The sequence below is a fragment of the Coregonus clupeaformis genome, chromosome 16, assembly GCF_020615455.1.
Source record: "Coregonus clupeaformis isolate EN_2021a chromosome 16, ASM2061545v1, whole genome shotgun sequence".
NCBI lineage: Eukaryota > Metazoa > Chordata > Actinopteri > Salmoniformes > Salmonidae > Coregonus > Coregonus clupeaformis.
Window position 1 is genome coordinate 13,361,792 of NC_059207.1, and position 21,487 is coordinate 13,383,278.

The 21,487-nt window shown below is 43.6% G+C and overlaps 1 protein-coding gene across 1 annotated transcript in view; it reads right to left on the reverse strand.

The window, feature by feature from the left end:
• The window catches only part of LOC121584273 (multiple C2 and transmembrane domain-containing protein 1-like), a 195,742-nt gene extending 175,886 nt beyond the window's left edge, over nt 1–19,856 (reverse strand). The window contains exon 1 of the mRNA XM_045225950.1: nt 19,161–19,856. Coding sequence (XP_045081885.1) covers nt 19,161–19,856 — 696 coding nt within the window. The remainder of the gene's footprint in view (nt 1–19,160) is intronic.
• Between the last annotated feature and the right edge of the window lie 1,631 nt (nt 19,857–21,487).

Sequence of the window (21,487 nt, forward strand, 5' to 3'; positions counted from 1 at the left end):
AAGCTAACTTCAACAACAGCACTCCAACCAGGATGCATTTATCTCATTAAAATGTTTCATGGGGCACCCGAACATAAACAAACACAGAAATGGCCAGTAGATGTCTCCCATTCAGAGTCAATCTGAGTTGGACCAAAGCTGTATTTTAGTCAGTTCGCCACACTTTATGGGACCAAAGTATCTGCAATCTATGTAGTACTAAATAAGAGAGATATTTTACGGCAATCTTTACCCCATAGAACCCGATGCTATGTGAGTGAGTAAAAGTCCCAAAAAATGTTCCCTTAACAGCACATAAAGTGCTGGTTGGTTTCTGAGAAGAGCCCTTGAGGCCTGTATGGAAGCCCAGTCTCAGTGTGTGACAGAATGTGACAGAACACCGGGGCAGAGGAGATGTGTGGAGAGGTGTTCCATCTAATGAGCTCTCCCTGGTCTGTTCTGTCACCCTGAAGACTAATGATAAAGGACTGTTGTCTGGGGCTACATCCTATCCCATCCTACATGTTCAACCACAGACGGAGAAGGAGATGGCTTTAATAACTAGTGATCATGGGGATAATGAGACCCTGATCCAAATAAAGGAGAGGATTACCGTGATAACCTTTACCATGCTGTTCATCACAGGACCATGAAACCTTATGGAGGGTATCTGCTGTCATCAAGAGGCTTGAATCGGTTGGTTTAATGACCTAATTACTGAGATGAATTAGTGAGATGAAGTCAGTGAGTGAGACACAGAGCATACTGCATCTTGTGTAGTTGAAATGGTTAATTTCCCCACTATTACAAAGCTCTACAATTCTGTAATATATTATATGTACAGTATATTCAATACATTTTAGGCCAATCGCAATGGCCACCTGGCAGCATGACTGGCTGGCAGCAGTGTTACCGTCCATATTGCCATGGTGATGAGGCTAGTGTTTCCAAAACACTGTTACTGTTTGTGTTTTCACCCAGTCACCTCTATACACTGGTGTTAACACTCTCATAAAGCAGATGGTGACGTCTCACCTCTAGACAGAGTGCAAGACAAATAAAAGGAGAGCCGGGGAAAAATAGAGAATGAGATACAAATATTTTAAAAAATAACTGGGGAATGTGGAGAGAGGGACCATGTGTCTTGTGGTGTACAGCCAGTCAGTGTGGCAGTGAGGGAAAATGCACAGCAGGCTACAGAGGACCTATGAGGCAGTTTTACCAGAGGTCATGGACCTGCATCTGAAGGTTCTGTTAGTAGACAACTGAAGTATCATCTACATACAAAGTTATTACCCTGGACTGGACTGGGATAGCCAGTTGGATGGCTTTGCATACTGTGAACAAGTAGTAGCATGTCTTGACGGATGGTATCATCCCAATCACAGTCACACAGTGGTGTCGGGCTTATCACAAATCTACACATCTAAAGAGATGGGCATTTCCTTTGTGCATAAGCAGTTTGGCAAAGTAACTGTTGGTGTCATACAGCTCAGATGTGTGATGTGTTTCACTGAGAAACCTCCTATGTTTACAGTGGATCTGTAGAGCTTGATACTACAGCCGATGTATCAGTCAGGTGTGCTTGGTTCTGTGGCAGTGTTATGACGAAGGATACCAGTAAAGCCCCATTAAACCAATCAGACAGACACATCTGCAGCACAACCAATCAATACAAAGGATACACCATCAGCAATTCAGCTCCTATAAGTAAGGATAGCAGGAGGGATAAAACACAGAGAGATAAGAGAGAGAGGGATGTATGTGAGGGAGGAGAGATGGTGAGAAAGATGGGGTGAAAAGAGAGAATGATAGTGAAAGAGAATGGACATGTAAGGGCCAGAAGGATAGGAGAGATGTGGAGTGAAGGAGGGAAGAGAGAGAGAGTGTAGGAGCTGGAGCACTAATGGGCTTTGCAGCAATAACAGAAGTCTACTTCCTTGCCCTGAGGTGAACACCAGCTGTGGAGATCGGCTGAGGAGATCAACCATACTACATCACTAAACATTTTAACACTGTCAGGCCTTCATACCGCCACATTCCTGTTATGTCTCTGACACCTTTAATTAGCTCATTACAGGATAAGAAATCGGAATCCTTGAAGATTGCTAATGTCATATGTAATAGACTTTTAAAGTAATGTTTACTATGTATTAGTTAATACTGTAAAGTGCAATCAAGTCAATGTGATCTGGTCCAGAAGTTGCCTTGGGCAGGATATGTGAAACAATGAGAGGATATTTATCCTGTGGAGGACTGAGGAATCCCACAAGGCAACACACTTAATTAAGCTGAACCAATTCAAAGACATCAATACCTGTTCACAATTAAGCATGATGCAACAGTACTGTAGACCCACACAGAGTCATCAATAGCCTCATCAGCTTCTTTGATGTTTAGGCAACTGGGGAAAATAGGATAATAGCATCCAGAAGGCAATTGATATGAATTAATTGTTCTACTGCAATATATTAAGCGGAATAACAGAATTACTATGATTCAGCCATGTAAATGCCATGCTGAGAAAAGCTAAATGATGATGAATCTATAGAGACAGCGTATAATTTACAGTAAAGGCCTAAGACCATCTGCATTGTACCCATCCTAACTTTACAGGGTTATATACTGTATATTTCATTTAGCTGAGGCTTTTATCCAAAGCAACTTACAGTAATGCATGCAAAAATTTTCATATGGGTGACCCCAGCAGGAATTGAACCCACGACGCTGGCGTTGCAAGTGCCATGCTCTACCAATTGAGCCATATAGGACCAGTAGCAACTTATTACTGTATAATTATTCTAGTGAGAGTTTCACAAGTATTCCAATTACTCACACTGTACAAAAGTAGGTTAAGACATGAGTTATAACTAGACCGTACCAACAACACTGTGAAGTGTTACCCAAAACAGCATAGCAACAAACAGCTTCATTAAATCTCCAGGGCTACACTTTCAGGTCAGCCTATGTGCTGCATGGCACTGGAAGTCCCTAGTGTCTAGCATCCCTTCATACGAGGGGTCAAATCAGATGTAATCTTCTTAAACATGCAGCTTGCTGCCAGCTCTTAGCAAACTGTGGGGAAAAAATTGTGTTTCACCAAATTCAATGCTATTTCTCCGTAAACAAATTAACAACAGACTTTCAGCATGCTTATAGAGAAGGGCACTCAACTGACTGATGATTGGTCGAAAGGAATTGATAATAATAAGATTGTGGGAGCTGTACTGTTAGATTTCAGTGCAGCATTTGATATTATTGACCATAACCTGTTGTTGAGAAAACGTACAGTTGAAGTCGGAAGTTTACATACACTTCAGTCACTTCAGTCAGTTAGGACATCTACTTTGTGCATGACACAAAGTCATGATAGGCTAATTGACATAATTTGAGTCAATTGGAGGTGTACCTGTAGATGTATTTCAAGGCCTACCTTCAAACTCAGTGCCTCTTTGCTTGACATCATGGGAAAATCAAAAGAAATCAGCCAAGAAAAAAAAAAATTGTAGACCTCCAGAAATCTGGTTCATCCTTGGGAGCAATTTCCAAATGCCTGAAGGAACCACGTTCATCTGTACAAACAATAGTATGCAAGTATAAACACCATGGGACCACGCAGCTGTCATACCGCTCAGGAAGGAGACGCGTTCTGTCTCCTAGAGATGAACGTACTTTGGTGCGAAAAGTGCAAATCAATTCCAGAACAACAGCAAAGGCCATTGTGAAGATGCTGGAGGAAACAGGTACAAAATTATCTATATCCACAGTAAAACGAGTCCTATATCGACATAACCTGAAAGGCCGCTCAGCAAGGCGTGAAGCACGGGGGTGGCAGCATCATGCTGTGGGGGTGCTTTGCTGCAGGAGGGACTTGTGCACTTCACAAAATAGATGGCATCATGAGGAAGGAAAATTATGTGGATATATTGAAGCAACATCTCAAGACATCAGTCAGGAAGTTAAAGCTTGGTCGCAAATGGGCGGCAGGTAGCTTAGTGGGTAAGAGCATTGTGCCAGTAACTGAAAGGTCGCTGGTTCTAATCCCCGAGCCGACTAGGTGAAAAATCTGTCTATGTGCCCTTAAGCAAGGCACTTAACCCTAATTGCTCCTGTAAGTCGCTGTGAGAGCAAGCGAGAGAGACTGAAATGGAAATTAGAATGAGATAATGACAACTTCTGGATGACATCTGTTTTGAAAAGTGATAACATGGTGGCAATAATAAAGTATCTCATCATTATAATACATTTTATTGTGGAAGTGGCACTTTCCCCATCCTATTTCATGGCCAGTGAAATTGATGACACTTCAAGTTCCAGGAATACATTAATAACGTGATTCAGTAGACTCAGAGAGAGATAAAGAGAGAGAATTAAGGTTGCTCTAGGGCTGTTGCAGTGACCGTATTCCCGCCACAACGACAGTCATGAGTCATGACCGCAGTAAAAGTCTAAGGGTACATTGAGTCACGGTAATCTCCTTTTATGCACTCTGGACATGCTTTGGTAGTACACAACTTGCTAACTACCATCAGGCCCTAAAGGCCTGGTACTCAGGGCTCTATTGTCCCTCTAACCACTCTGACATCAATGCAAATGCAATTGAAAATCACATCAAACACTTGTCATCAAAATAGTAGGCCTATCATTATTTTAAAACTCACCTCACTGTGATGATCAATTTAAAGAAAGAAGTTCAACAACAGTTTGGAACAGTGTACAACATGGTTGTTGTGGATGCTGTTTCAAAGCCTAAGACAACAAAATGAACAGCGCTTCCTAAGGTGATGATTAATTCAAAACACCCATACACATACAGTGGGGAAAAAAAAGTATTTAGTCAGCCACCAATTGTGCAAGTTCTCCCACTTAAAAAGATGAGAGAGGCCTGTAATTTTCATCATAGGTATACGTCAACTATGACAGACAAATTGAGGAAAAAAAATCCAGAAAATCACATTGTAGGATTTTTTATGAATTTATTTGCAAATTATGGTGGAAAATAAGTATTTGGTCACCTACAAACAAGCAAGATTTCTGGCTCTCACAGACCTGTAACTTCTTCTTTAAGAGGCTCCTCTGTCCTCCACTCGTTACCTGTATTAATGGCACCTGTTTGAACCTGTTATCAGTATAAAAGACACCTGTCCACAACCTCAAACAGTCACACTCCAAACTCCACTATGGCCAAGACCAAAGAGCTGTCAAAGGACACCAGAAACAACATTGTAGACCTGCACCAGGCTGGGAAGACTGAATCTGCAATAGAGTAAGCAGCTTGGTTTGAAGAAATCAACTGTGGGAGCAATTATTAGGAAATGGAAGACATACAATACCACTGATAATCTCCCTCGATCTGGGGCTCCACGCAAGATCTCACCCCGTGGATCAAAATGATCACAAGAACGGTGAGCAAAAATCCCAGAGCCACACGGGGGGACCTAGTGAATGACCTGCAGAGAGCTGGGACCAAAGTAACAAAGCCTACCATCAGTAACACACTACGCCGCCAGGGACTCAAATCCTGCAGTGCCAGACGTGTCCCCCCTGCTGTAAGCCAGTACAGTCTGAAGTTTGCTAGAGTGCATTTGGATGATCCAGAAGAGGATTGGGAGAATGTCATATGGTCAGATGAAACCAAAATATAACTTTTTGGTAAAAACTCAACTCGTCGTGTTTGGAGGACAAAGAATGCTGAGTTGCATCCAAAGAACACCATACCTACTGTGAAGCATGGGGGTGGAAACATCATGCTTTGGGGCTGTTTTCTGCAAAGGGACCAGGACGACTGATCTGTGTAAAGGGAAAGAATGAATGGGGCCATGTATCGTGAGATTTTGAGTGAAAACCTCCTTCCATCAGCAAGGGCATTGAAGAAGAAATGTGGCTGGGTCTTTCAGCATGACAATGATCCTAAACACACCGCCCGGCAACGAAGGAGTGGCTTCGTAAGAAGCATTTCAAGGTCCTGGAGTGGCCTAGCCAGTCTCGAGATCTCAACCCCATACAAAATCTTTGGAGGGAGTTGAAAGTCCGTGTTGCCCAGCGACAGCCCCAAAACATCACTGCTCTAGAGGAGATATGCATGGAGGAATGGGCAAAAATACCAGCAACAGTGTGTGAAAACCTTGTGAAGACTTACAGAAAACGTTTGACCTGTGTCATTGCCAACAAAGGGTATATAACAAAGTATTGAGAAACTTTTGTTATTGACCAAATACTTATTTTCCACCATAATTTGCAAATAAATTCATAAAAAATCCTACAATGTTATTTTCTGGAATTTTTTTTCTCAATTTGTCTGTCATAGTTGTCGTGTACCTATGATGAAAATTACAGGCCTCTCTCATCTTTTTAAGTGGGAGAATTTGCACAATTGGTGGCTGACTAAATACTTTTTTTCCCCACTGTATTAGAGCTTATGCATATGCTTATGAGCCCAAGCCCGAAAAAAAACGGAATTAAAATTATGATTGTGCCTTTATACAATACATAGCCTACCACATATTACACATGGCAGAAAAACATACAACAAAACTGATTTAAGATGTCTTTGGTACATAATTGGTCTAGAATATACTCCAAAATTAAACAAATTAGAGTAATCACCTTTGAGTGTGGATTGTATTATTATGCATACTCGATGGACTGATTACCTTATGCTACACTCCAAAAAAAGTCTGGGAAAGAATGTATAGCCCTAGGCGATGCTGTTGTTTCATTGATTGTGCAGGGCAGCTTACAGTTAGCCTACAACTATAGTGAATTTGTATTTGATTTTGAATAGCCTAGTAACAGGGATTTTTTTTCCATAATTATTTGGCTGACACATTACCTTTAGCTATACAGAATATCTCACCACCATGCCTTTCCATCTCCTCCTCTCTCTACTTTATTTATTTCTCGAGCGCGCAGACAGGCTGTCAACAGTTAAGTGAAATAAATATGTTTCATTGCAAAAACATGTTACTATCGATATTCCCGAACAGATTTCACTAGGTTTCCCAAATTAAGCATTGGGTAGCTGCAGGAACAGGGCTGGAGAGCCAATGACATAAAGAGTTTGGGCGGAATATCACCTGTCAGGCAGTGAGAGCATGCTGCTCAAACAGTGGTTGATGCGTGGAGTGAAATAAGTGTTCTTATATTTATTTCTCAGCTGCTCATATTAAGAACATGCTTCACTTTAATACCGAAGTAGCCTACAAAACGGAACACTTGGCCTCCATTCACTATTCGAGTGCATACAGATTACATGTCTTTTTTTCCCCTGCCCCTGTTCCTGTCCGTTTGATAATGGGCCATTCTAAATCGAAACCAATGTTACATATTAGTAAAGACAAGATTCAATTGAGAATAGTTTGATGGGTGAAAATATGATCACTTGATGAGAGAACAGCTGTGCAGCCTGAGGCAAGGAACAGAGCACACATTTTTTTTGAGACTTTCTCAAATCATCAAAAGCCTATAGTCGCACCATATAGTCCATATATGTTTTGATTTCTAAGACATTCTAAGGTTTGTATCATTCACAACTAAAGTTGCCAAATAACTCTGAATCTAGCATATTGGACCTGTTTCAAATGATCACGTTTAAGCTCAACATAGCCACTTCATATGCCCACTCGCTCCGGAATTGGAAAGTTCAATTATATTCTACTTACTATAAAATCATATTTTAAAAAAGAATGGCACGGGACTTATAAGCATATCTTATCAGTTAAATGAACAAGCCTACAGCCTATGGCATGGAGCAGATAACATAGCCAACTCATATTCTGTCTTTTGAAAAACATTTTCTTCATATCATGTTTCTTTAGACCTGACTAAAATAAATAATGGATTTATCGTGATGGTGTATATTAAATTGATTTATTACACTTTTTAAAATGGGGGTAGGAGACTGGAGTTGGGGGAGGCTGGGGAGGAGGAGGCTGGAGTTGGGGGAGGCTGGGGAAGAGGAGGCTGGAATTGGGAGAGGCTGGGGAGGAGGAGGCCAGAGAGGAGGAGGCTGGAGGTATTTCCAAGAACATACACATCTTTACCATTACAGTAATGTCTCTCTCTTTGTTCAGGTCTATTGTTCGGCTATTTCAGCCACACCCGTTGCTGACAGGTGTATACAATTGAGCACACAGCCATGCAATCTCCATATTGGCAGTAGAATGGGCTGTACTGAAGTGCTCAGTGACTTTTAAAGTGGCACCGTCATAGGATGCCAGCTTTCCAACAAGTCAGTTCGTCACATTTCTGCCCTGCTAGAGCTGCCCCGGTCAACTGCAAGTGCTGTTATTGTGAAGTGGAAAAGTCTAGGAGCAACAACGGCTCAGCCACAAAGTGGTAGGCCACACAAGATCACAGAATGGGACCGCCAAGTGCTGAAGCGAGTTGCGCGTAAAAATCGCCTGTCTTCGGTTGCAACACTCACTACCGAGTTCCAAACTGCCTCTAGAAGCAACGTCAGCACAATAACTGTTTGTCGGGAGCTTCATGAAATGGGTTTCCATGGCCAAGCAGCCGCACACAAGCCTAAGATCACCATGCGCAATGCCAAGCGTCGGCTGGAGTGGTGTAAAGCCCGCCGCCATTGGACTCTGGAGCAGTGGAAATGTGTTCTCTGGAGTGATGAATCATGCTTCACCATATGGTAGAATCTGGGTTTGGCGGATGCCATGAGAATGCTAGCTGCCCCAATGCATAGTGTCAACTGTAAAGTTTGGTTGAGGAGGAATAATGGTATGACGCTGTTTTTCATGGTTCGTGCTAGGCCCCTTAGTTCCAGTGAAGGGAAATCTTCATGCTACAGCATACAATGACATTCTAGACGATACTGTGCTTTCAACTTTGTGGTAACAATTTGGGGAATGCCCTTTCCTGTTTCAGCATGACAATGCGCCCGTGCACAAGCAAGGTCCATACAGAAATGGTTTTTCGAGATCGGTGTGGAAGAACTTGACTGGCCTGCATAGAGCCCTGACCTCAACCCCATCGAACACCTTTGGGATGAATTGGAACGCCAACTGCGAGCCAGGCCTAATCGCCCAACATCAGTGCCCGACCTCACTAATGCTCTTGTGGCTGAATGGAAGCAAGTCCCCGCAGCAATGTTCCAATATCTAGTGGAAAGCCTTCCCAGAAGAGTGGAGGCTGTTATAGCAGCAAAGGGGGGACCATATTAATGCCCATGATTTTGGAATGAGATGTTCGACGAGCAGGTGTCCACATACTTTTGTAGTGTAGCTGGTTCAATTACAGTAAAGCACTTCACACAAGTCTTTATTAGATGCTACAGTGTACCTTTATTTGAAACGGCTGACATTTGTTCTTGGTGTTTAATAATTGTGTAGTATTACCGGGAGTGCTGATTCCTCTGCAAAATGGTCCACACTATTACTCAGGGCACTCACAATGCAAACTGCTGACTTTCTGAGAGACTAAAAAGAGAAGGTCGGGTTGAACTGGCTAGGCTGATTGAAATCACTCAGCTAGAGACAGAGCATTCATTCCCTCAGTCAGTCTGACACAGCCTTGGTTTTCACTACAGCTGCTTCTCTCTCTGCTGCCTGCACCGGACATCCACCTGACATCCACCAGACATCCACACAACGTCTCCTCTGCATAAATAATGGCCGGGGAGGTAATGTTGCTGAGCGAGGAGAGGGGGGGTGAGATAGAGACAGACCAACAACATAAAAAATTGTGAGAGTGAAGAGAGCAAAAGTGAGAGAGATTGAAGGGAGAGTGTGGAGACAGAGAGGGATGAATGACACTGTGTCATTTTCATGTAAAAGGACCCATGCGCACCAACATGTGAAGTCCATAGAAGTATTTCAAATTGGGTGTCAAATTAAACTTAAGAGACTATATATTAGAGAAATAAAGGCATATATACAGTCCCAGTCAAAAGTTTGGACAAACCTACTCATTCAAGGGTTTTTCTTTATTTTTACTATTTTCTACATTGTAGAATAATAGTGAAGACATCAAAACTATGAAATAACACATATGGAATAATGTAGTAACCAAAAAAAGAGTTAAACAAATCAAAATGTATTTTATATTTGAGATACTTCAGAATAGTCACCCTTTGCCTTTGTCTGTGTAATACAGATTAGGGACCCATTATGTAATTCCTCTACTGTAACTTCGTTACCGGGTGTAAATCCACTTCACTTACTGTAGTTCAATAACCAAAATAGATTTTTTCAAAGTCAATGTGTCATGTCATAGCTGACACCCCATTCTTTCTGCAGACAGCGTTAAATCTTAATTCGGAGCAGATATTTAACAGAGTTTTTCGAAAACGTGGAGAAATTATCTTACCAAATTTCTGCACAGTTCTTCCAGTGTTTTTGTAAAATGTTCTGTGTAAATTGTTAAAAGTAGTCATTATACATAGAGTTGTATGGTTTGTTAAACTTTGAAATCAATGGTTTTTGTTTGGCATACATTTTAAGTGAAAAATCATCTGTTACTGTTACTGTGGAATTGCCCACTGGAAGAAAATCTGCAGAGCGAGTCAAAAAGAGAGTGGTGACACAGAGAGAGTGAAAACACACACAGACACACAGAGACACACATAGACAGAGAGATAGAGACAGAGACAGAGAGAGAGAGAGAGACACAGAGAGAGACAGAGACAGAGACAGAGACAGACAGAGACAGAGACAGAGAAAGAGACAGACAGAGACAGAGAAAGAGACAGACAGAGAGAGAGAGAGAGAGAGAGAGAGAGAGAGAGAGAGAGAGAGAGAGAGAGAGACAGAGACAGAGAGAGAGAGAGAGAGACAGAGACAGAGAGAGAGAGAGAGAGAGAGAGACAGAGACAGAGACAGAGACAGAGACAGAGACAGAGACAGAGACAGAGACAGAGAGAGACAGACAGAGAGAGAGAGAGAGAGAGAGAGAGAGAGACAGAGAGAGAGTACAGAGTGACAGAGCAGTGTCTGTGTTCCCGTCTGTCCGTCACCACTAGGCTTAGCTCTGGGAGGAGTAGAGAGGTCGCCTGAGAGAGTCAGGAGCTGCTGGCAATGCAGGCAGTGTGCCTAACCTCAGACTACTGTCCCACGCTCCACAGCCCAGTATAATACAGTACAGAACAGTACAGAGCCGGCTCAGCAACTTCCCAGCAGGAAGGAACCATCCCTCCATGCTTAGAGCTTCCCCACCACAACCACCACACCTCTAATCTTCCAACAACCCCACAAAACATGATCAAATTGAATCTATCAAGTTTATTTCATAAAGCCAATTACATCAGCAGTTGTCACGGCCTGAAGTACTATAATTTATTATGACGATGGTTGCTGTCATCATCATTTATGTTCATTAATCATGACACTGCGAGGTAACGACTCGTGAGGACTTATCCCTGTGTCTCTGTGCCATGCTGGGGAGATGCCAGGATGTCTGACCACCCTATCACTGCCTGGCATTACCAGGTGTGAGGCACTAGGAGAGGAGGGCACCACTCTAGCGAGGGAGAGACAGCTATCTACATGACGCTGTAGTCTGTGCCAAGCTTCTGCTTCACAGAGTGAGACAGAGAGAAATAGAAAGAGAGAGAAGGATAGAGTGACAGAGAGAGAGAGAAAGAGAGGGAAGGAGAGAGAAAAGGAGAGAGAGAAAAGGAGAGAGAATGAGACAGAGAGAGAAGGAGAGAGAGACAGAGTCAGAGAATCAGTTCTCTACAGAAAACAAACGGAGCAGCCCACCTAAAAAACCCACGAGGCCCGTCTGCACAAACGAAGGACTGAATTAGAATGTGAAATTAGTTGTGATTACCAAACTCACTATGAGGGAGTGAAAGCTGGGGGAGCTGCCACTGTCAACACAGCACATCACATGAATTAATAAGCAGGCATCATCCATCTCCTAGCTGCCACAACAATCCACATTTGCATAGAGAGAAGCCACGGGTGTCCTACTTTACATCCTCCTCTGAGGTCTTCACCCCAAAATAAAAGCCATGATACTCCATAATTCTCCATACTACTCCATAATACTCTACACTACTCCATAATAATACTCCATAATACTCCACACTCTGGAGTTTAAGAGGGGCATGTTCATTTGACAAACTCTTTACGTATTGTTTCGTTGTTAGACTGAGTGATGAAGCCTTCTGGCGTTTTATCTCACCCCGACATTCTCTATTGAATGGCTCTACTTGATACATACAGGCCCACATTATTGACCAATGGGTTTTCAATGGTAAAACAGATAGTGACCCGTAAGAATCAATGTTAAAATCACTCAATTTTCTGTAATGAAAAATACACAGATACACAGAATTGAAAAACCCACAAGACAGCTGCAGTAGCTGATCGTACAGCATCACATATCCTATGTTTCTACTGTATACTGTATATACGGTCAGAGAAGGTGGTGAAGTTTCCACACCAAAACTGAGACGCAGAGATACATTACATTACTCTCACAAAGCATGGATCTCCCTGATGTTCCTTCATTATGGATCAGGTGGGTTTCCATGAGCTCTAATGAGTACACCTGTCAACCCATGGAAACAGTCTGATATCTATCTATAGCCCTTTGATATCTATCCATAGCCCCCAGCCTCCTACATACCCACCTCATGCTATCTCCTCTCCTCCAGTCTAACAAGCTCTGTATCCCTCTCATTCTGATCACGTACTGTATAGTACATCTCAGAACCTGGGTGGTGAAGCTGGGGCTGGAGTTAGCCTTAATGCCCCCCCCGCACCTCTCTCTCCCAGCCTGCCTGTCCAGATGCTGGGAATGTTCTCCCTCCATCCCACCCTTCCGTTCCACTGAGCCGCTGTCAAGTTCTATCTAACCATGGCTGTCAGAGATGGAGGAGAGGTATGTCTGTCTGTTCTCTGTCCCCATCTATCATCTCTAATATTCAACATTCATCTCTCCCTCTCTCTCTCCCTCTCTCTCCCTCCCTCTCCCTCTCTCCCTCTCCACTCCCCTCCCCTCTCTCCCTCTCCACTCCCTTCTCCCCCTCCCTACCACCTCTCTCCTTCTCCACTCCCATCTCTCCCCCTCCCTACCACCTCTCTCCCACTTCACTCCCATCTCTCCCCCTCCCTACCACCTCTCTCCCACTTCACTCCCATCTCTCCCCCTCCCTACCACCTCTTTCCCACTTCACTCCCATCTCTCCCCCTCCCTACCACCTCTCTCTCCCACTTCACTCCCATCTCTCCCCCTCCCTACCACCTCTCTCCCACTTCACTCCCATCTCTCCCCCTCCCTACCACATCTCTCCCAATTCACTCCCATCTCTCCCCCTCCCTAGTCATCTCTCCATCTCCACTCCCCTGTCACGCGAGCCTCAGCACCCTCCTCAAGTTCCACATGATTGGAAACTGGTTACGACTCGCCGATCAGCCTACATCAATCATTAACACACACACAGGTGCACACACAGACACACAACACACACACACATACACCAGCACCTATCTGCTAATGGAGAACGGTTTTACAGTGAAATTCCAAAATAGTATTTTTACACTGAGCGTTGAAAGCGTGACAAAAACAAGGTAGATACTACTGCTTCTGAAAATATACAAACCCACACAGTCCTATGTTCTCTGCTACTCTCTGTACTTCAAGAAATATTTAGCTGATCCAGGACATTTTAATTCCTTTAACACCTCTGAAATCCACTGTGTTACAATCTAGGGCTATGACGATACCAGTATCGCAATATTTTTTCCATGGAAAAATTGAAAACACAAAGCAGACCAAACTCTTTGGTCCTTCAAAAACCTGCTGTATGTAAAATATTGTGTGCTATAGCTTGCAAAATAAATAAATGAGACTCTGGATAATAACATAATGATGTTTGTTTCCAACATTAGGGCTGTTTTCCGAAAGAACTTAAATCTGCTTCGTATTTTGTTTCCTTGCCATGACACTAACGATTATCGCGATACTGGTATTGTCCCGGCCTCTTTACAATCCACTATTCAAAATAGAGACCATGCCCACTTAAAACCAACAGCTTCCCACACACTGACTAGAACAGCACATTAGAACAGCACACTAGAACAGCACACTGACTAGAACAGCACACTAGAACAGCACACTGACTAGAACAGCACACTGACTGGAACAGCACACTGACTAGAACAGCACACTAGAACATCACACTGACCAGAACAGCACATTGGAACTTCACACTGACCAGAACAGCACACTAGAACATCACACTGACTAGAACAGCACACTAGAACAGCATACTAGAACAGCACACTGACTAGAACAGCACAACATCAGCCACAAGTGTGTGAATAACCTCCAATATAATACAGTAGCAAATAAAACGGTGACCATGAGCGTGTGTGTGTGTGTGTGTGTGTATGTATGTACCTACAGTCAGGCTTCGTCCCAAGGAGGAGAGAGACAGTGCTAACATCCAGACTCAGAGACAGCTCCACACTACAGCTGCTGCCGCTGGCTTCCTGTCCTATATGAGACACACACAGCGTAGCAACGGGCAATCAGCTGTGAGGGAGGTGAAGGAGGTTCTCTCAAATAGCCCACATTTTCTCTCTCTCTCTCTCTCTCTCTCTCTCTCTCTCTCTCTCTCTCTCTCTCTCTCTCTCTCTCTCTCTCTCTCTCTCTCTCTCTCTCTCTCTCTCTCTCTCTCTCTCTCTCTCTCTCTCTCTCTCTCTCTCTCTCTCTCTCTCTCTCTCTCTCTCTCCAAGCATTACAGCTAACTGTCACCTCACTCTGTCTTATTGACCTGTCTTCAGCATCTAACTGTCACCTCACTCTCTCTTATTGACCTGCCTTCATTATATAACTATCACCTCACTTTGTCTTATTGACCTGCCTTCAGCATCTACAGTAACTGTCACCTCACTCTGTCTTATTGACCTGCCTTCACCATCTGTCACCTCACTCTGTCTTATTGACCTGCCTTCACTATCTAACTGTCACGTCACTCTGTCTTATTGACCTGCCTTCACTATCTATCTGTCACCTCACTCTGTCTTATTGACCTGCCTTCACCATCTAATTGTCACCTCACTCTGTCTTATTGACCTGCCTTCACTATCTATCTGTCACCTCACTCTGTCTTATTGACCTGCCTTCACCATCTAATTGTCACCTCACTCTGTCTTATTGAGCTGTCTTCACCATCTAACTGTCACCTCACTGTGTGGGCTTCTCTCCTTACTTCTCCTCATATTCCTCCCTCACATTGTCTCCCCTTCCCATTCTTTTCAACAACTACCAAGCAAGAGAAGGCAGCAAAACATTTGAAAACAAGCAGTGTTTAGATGCCATCCTTTTCAGTTAATTGGGTTAATGAGGACATATAGCCACAGTGAATGCACAACCAGCTCCTCAGTGACCAATTACAACCAGCACAGGGCTCCAAACCTTTTTTGCTGAACGTGTGTTTGCCCCATTGGGATGGTGGAGGCTAGAGTAGTAGCTCACTAATAGCGACTATACACATTTAGAGAACTAGTTACTCCCCTTAACACTAGAACCGCCATAAGGCCAACAGCCACTGTCTTTTGATTGAGTAAATAAATAAAAAATATGCTCCAAATAAAGATGTTCTGCTCCTTCCCTGACTTGTCTTAAATGTTTGTGTTTTACACTGCGCATTTGTCCGAATTTTGAAATCACAAACAGAAAAGTATTGAGCATTTTCCCCCGTGTTGTTTACACCTATTCCCAACTTAATCCATGAAGACAATGTTCTGTAGGACATTGGTACCCAGCCAGGCGCTAATGCGTCTCTCTATCCTCACTGAATGAATGACAAATGGATAAATGGGGGATAATTGTGCACCTTACTTCACAATTTAATTTAAATTAGGCCTAAATGAATGATAAAGAGGGTGAAGAGGTTGATTTAATTTAGAAAGAAAATAATGTAATGATGACTTTGTGTTATGCCTATTTATCAGCAGCAAATAATTTGACAACATGCCTTGCAGGTTGATACCATTCTCTTTTAGGCTTTACTTTGTGAAAAAGAAGCTGTTATGGGACTGTTTTATTTACTATAACTCTATTACTAATCAAATGTATTGTAAGGGAAACATGCTACATGTTGCAGTAGGCCTTTAGAATAATTCAAAACATATCCTTGATTCTATCCAGTGAAGCAAACGATGCCAGCCCACTGAATGAAGGACAAATCGACGTAATGGGCGATAATTGTGTAAGTTACTTCACAATCTAATTTAAATTAGGCCTAACTGAATGATGAGGGTGAAGAGGTTGATTTAATTTAGAAAGAAAATAATGTATGTATTGTGACTGTTTTATTTACTATAACTGTATTACTAATCAAATGTATTGTAAGGGAAACAAAAACATGATATGTGTTGCAGTAGGCCTTTAGAATAATGCAAAACATATCCATGACTCTATCCAAGTTGATGAGCGGGAAACAAACGATGTCAGTCAGCTGGCCCATCAAAACTACACCTAAACTATACTGAAACGAATTTAACATAATAAGAGTTATCTTATAGACAAGATTAAATTGACAATAATCTGATGAGTGACAATATTAGGCCTATCAGTTGTCAAATTGTAAATGAAGAGATGGGTGCATCTTGTAATTGACAGATGCAGGGAAAGTAGCATCGCTTTATCAAATCCTCCTTTCAGAGTCTATGCTATTCTGTCCTCAATGGATGAATGAGCGACAGAAACCAGAAAGAAACTGATAATGGTGCATGTGACTTCAATGAACTGAATGATGAGGAGGGTGAAGAGGGTGATTGAATTTGATTGATCTGAATGATGAGGGTAAAGAGGATGATTGAATTTAGAACAATAGTGTAATGATGATGAAGAATTGTGGGCGTTGTGGGTGGTCTAATTATTTTATTATGAAAGGCTGGTATATACAGTAATTTCCCCTCTGAGAGTCAACATACAATATATGTCGTTCACAATGGCAAGCTGAACCAAACGAATGGACGCACTGACAGCATTCCAAATGCTGCAGAATTAAGACGAGTTGGAGTCGGATGGAGGATCGGATATTGAGCTTGAAATCGACAGCTGCTGATGAAGAGTCTTCATCTGATTATGATGTTGACTTCGAGCCTCCGCCTCCGATGCCTGAGCCTCGCTGCCGAAAAACCAGAACAGAGCCAACTGAGACGGTGATCCCAACTGCCACGTTGAGACAGGAGTCTGGGAGGGATGGCATGGTTTGGGTAGAAAAGAGTGATGAGTTTATGTGACATGAAGATGTTGCAGCACATCAGAGATTGTACTGTTGCTCATGTGCACAGAAAAGGAAACAGTACGTGGGACATGTCTATGGATGAACTCAAAGCATTTGTTGCACTCTTGTACGTCCGCAGGGCATACAGTGGAAAGAGCTTGGATGTGGAGTCATTTTGGTCTGATAGGTATGAGGCGGACCTTTTCTGAGAGACCATGACACGCAACTGCTTCAGAGAGATGATGTGACACCTGCGGCAGGTACACACGAAACAAGGCCCATGAAAACTGTGTGCAGTGCAACCGATTTGTTGTTGGGGCTTGCTCCCACAAAGCCCTGAAGCTGTGTGCTGACTGTGGACCCGAAGCATAAAGAGAAGACAAGATTGATTCATGTCTAACGGTACGCGTATAAGGGAACAATACAGTGTCCGATACAATCAACAAATTACTGTTTTTATATCTTGTCATGAATATATTTCCACAAATATTTATTAATGCAATTCATCCTTTACAATTATTCATGCACTGGTGCTTTTGTTTAGTAATAAGGCAAATAATTTCACCTGTGCACCTGGCTGGTTATATTATTATTATCTTTTTAGTTTCTACTTCGTAAAAAAGAAGCTGTAACTGGACTTTATGGATTAGTATAACGCTATTACTAATCGAATCTACAAATAAAGTTGATCAAATGGATTACACTAATGTTTTTATTGTAAGGGAAACAAAAATAGGCTATAGGCTTATGTTTTTTTCTAGGACTTTGTAGAATTCTACAAAACATATTCTTGACTCTTTCTAAAAAAAATAAGAGGAGGAGGGAGACGGGAGGAGGAGGGGGGAGACGGGAGGAAGAGGAGGAGGGAGACAGAAGGAGGAGGAGGAGGAGGGAGGAGGAGGAGCAGGGGAGGAGGAGGAGGAGGAGGAGGGAGACGGGAGGAGGGCTAAAGTAAACACTCTCAATGAACTGCCAGCCAACCATTAGTCCAGAGTGAGACAGAGAGCGAGAGAGAGGGGCAGAGATGGGAGAGAGAGAGAGAGAGAGAGAGAGAGAGAGAGAGAGAGAGAGAGAGAGAGAGAGAGAGAGAGAGAGAGAGAGAGAGAGAGAGAGAGAGAGAGAGAGAGAGAGAGAGATATGGGGAGAAAGAGAGAAAGAGAGAGAGAGAGAGAGAGAGAGAGAGAAAGAGAGAGAGAGAGGCAGAGATGGGGGAGAGAGAGAGAGGCAGAGATGGGGGAGAGAGAGAGAGGCAGAGATGGGGGAGAGAGAGAGAGAGAGAGAGAGAGGCAGAGATGGAGAGAGAGAGATAGAGAGAGAGAGCGAGAGAGAGAGAGGCAGAGATGGGGAGAGAGAGCAGAGAGAGAGAGAGAGAGAGAGAGAGAGAGAGAGAGAGAGAGAGAGAGAGAGGCAGAGATGGGGAGAGATGTCAGAAAGGTAAATGGCGTCAGGAAGTAAAGAGAAGAGGAGAAGGAGAGACAGGCTCAAAGAGACATGCAAGCGAGAATAATAAGGGATCTTGGTACAGTAATGTTGTTGCTGGCACGACACTCTCACACATCCCTCTAGTTAGTAAGCCATAGCAGGGAAGAGAGGGGCACTAGGCCTGGCACTCACAGCAGGGGAAGCCACTCTTCAGTGGCACTGGGCAACAGACTGCAGGCAGGACCAAACACTATGGTGACTCAGCAGGGAGAGGGATGTGTGTGTGTGTCTGCATTTTTTATGTGTGTGTGTGTGTATTTACGTGTGTGTGTGCATGTGTGTCCCAGTGCATTGACAGATGTCCTTTTCAATGTATGCTGATGAGTGATGCTACAGTATCTGACTGTCCGCAGGTTTGATGGATGAGGAGGAAATCCATAACATTAAACATCACACTTCTGATGCTGCAAATCAGAACAACCTATTCAGATGCAGCCTCTTGCTACTCAGAGGTTAACATTATGTTATGAGTGAAATCTAAATGTATTTCTGATGCTACTGTGATGGTCCTGAGGGCGTTGGCATTCTGACGGGACTGGAAGAGACATGACCCTGCCGGGACTGGAAGAGACATGACCCTGACGGGACTGAAGAGACATGACCCTGACGGGACTGAAGAGACATGACCCTGACGGGACTGGAAGAGACATGACCCTGACGGGACTGGAAGAGACATGACCCTGACGGGACTGGAAGAGACATGACCCTGACGGGACTGAAGAGACATGACCCTGACGGGACTGGAAGAGACATGACCCTGACGGGACTGGAAGAGACATGACCCTGACGGGACTGGAAGAGACATGACCCTGACGGGACTGGAAGAGACATGACCCTGACGGGACTGGAAGAGACATGACCCTGACGGGACTGGAAGAGACATGACCCTGACGGGACTGGAAGAGACATGACCCTGACAAGACTGGAAGAGACATGACCCTGACGGGACTGGAAGAGACATGACCCCTGACGGGACTGGAAGAGACATGACCCTGACGGGACTGGAAGAGACATGACCCTGACGGGACTGAAGAGACATGACCCTGACGGGACTGGAAGAGACATGACCCTGACGGGACTGGAAGAGACATGACCCTGACGGGACTGGAAGAGACATGACCCTGACGGGACTGGAAGAGACATGACCCTGACGGGACTGGAAGAGATATGACCCTGACGGGACTGGAAGAGACATGACCCTGACGGGACTGGAAGAGACATGACCCTGACGGGACTGGAAGAGACATGACCCTGATGGGACTGGGAAGAAACATGACCCTGACGGGACTGGAAAACACATGACCTGTGGGGCAGAAAGCAGTGAACTTTTAAAAAAAAATGCATGATACAATTCTGCTTGCCTCCAGGTCTCATGGAATTTGTGTTTTAGAGTGTGTGCCTCCTAGTAGATGTGTAGTGTGTGTAGGGCTGGGCGATATATCCAATTCATTCGATTAATTCAAATGTATGTTTTAGCCGTGTTTTAGTTTAGATTATTGCCTGTGTTGCAATAATCTAGTTTTGTATTATTTATTGTCTTTATGAGCATTTTTTTTGGTCTCAACTCATTCTCTCTTTCTGTGCTGAGTGCACTGTGCACCTTCCCACTCACACACAGACACCAAGCCTCTCCCCTTCTCTCCTGTGCTGAGTGCACTGTGCACCTTCCCACTCGCACACAGACACCAAGCCTCTCCCCCTTCTCTTGAGAGATTGTTTATGAGACCTGTGATAATTTTCTATAATGTCCGCTACAAGACGTTGGTCATTATTAGTGGATGTGCATGGTTGTAGTTACATTTGTAACAAAAATTGCATTTTCATAGACAGACTTGAAAGCCAGATCAGTGATTATTGCAAAAAAAGCAGGTTAACCTATTTTGATAAAATTATAAAATTATTATTGGGTCTTACGGTTGTGGAAGGGTTATACACTGAACAAAAATATAAACGCAACGTGCAACAATTTCAAAGATTTTACTGAGTTAAATATAAGGAAATATAAGGAAATCTGTCAAATGAAATGAATTCATTAGGCCCTAATCTATGGATTTCACATAATTGGGAACAGATATGCATCTGTTGGTCACAGATACCTTAACAAAAACAGGTAGGGGCATGGATTTAAAAAAAATGTCAGTATTTGGTGTGACCACCATTTGCCTCATGCAGTGCGACACATCTTCTTCACATATAGTTGATCAGGCTGTTGATTGTGGCCTGTGGAATGTTGTCCCACTCCTCTTCAATGACTGTGCGAAGTTGCTTGATATTGACGGGAACTGGAACATGCTGTCGTACACATCGATCCAGAGCATCCCAAACATGCTCAATGGGTGACATGTCTGGTGAGAATGCAGGCCATGGAAGAACTGGGAGATTTTCAGCTTCCAGGAATTGTGTACAGATCCTTGCAACATGGGGCCATGCAATATCATGCTGAAACATGAGGTGATGGCGGCGGATGAATGGCACGACAATGAGCCTCAGGATCTCTTCACGGTATCTCTGTGCATTCAAATTGCCATAGATAAAATGCACTTGTGTTTGTTGTCCGTAGCTTATGCCTGCCCATAAAATAACCCCACCTCCACCATGGGGCACTCTGTTCACAACATTGACATCAGCAAACCGCTCGCCCACACGACGCCATACACACTGTCTGCCATCTGCCTGGTAAAGTTGAAACCGGGATTCATCCGTGAAGAGCCAGTGGCCATCGAAGCGTGCCAGTGGCCATTGAAGGTGAGCATTTGCCCACTGAAGTCGGTTACGACGCCGAACTACAATCAGGTCAAAACTCTGGTGAGGACCACGAGCACGCAG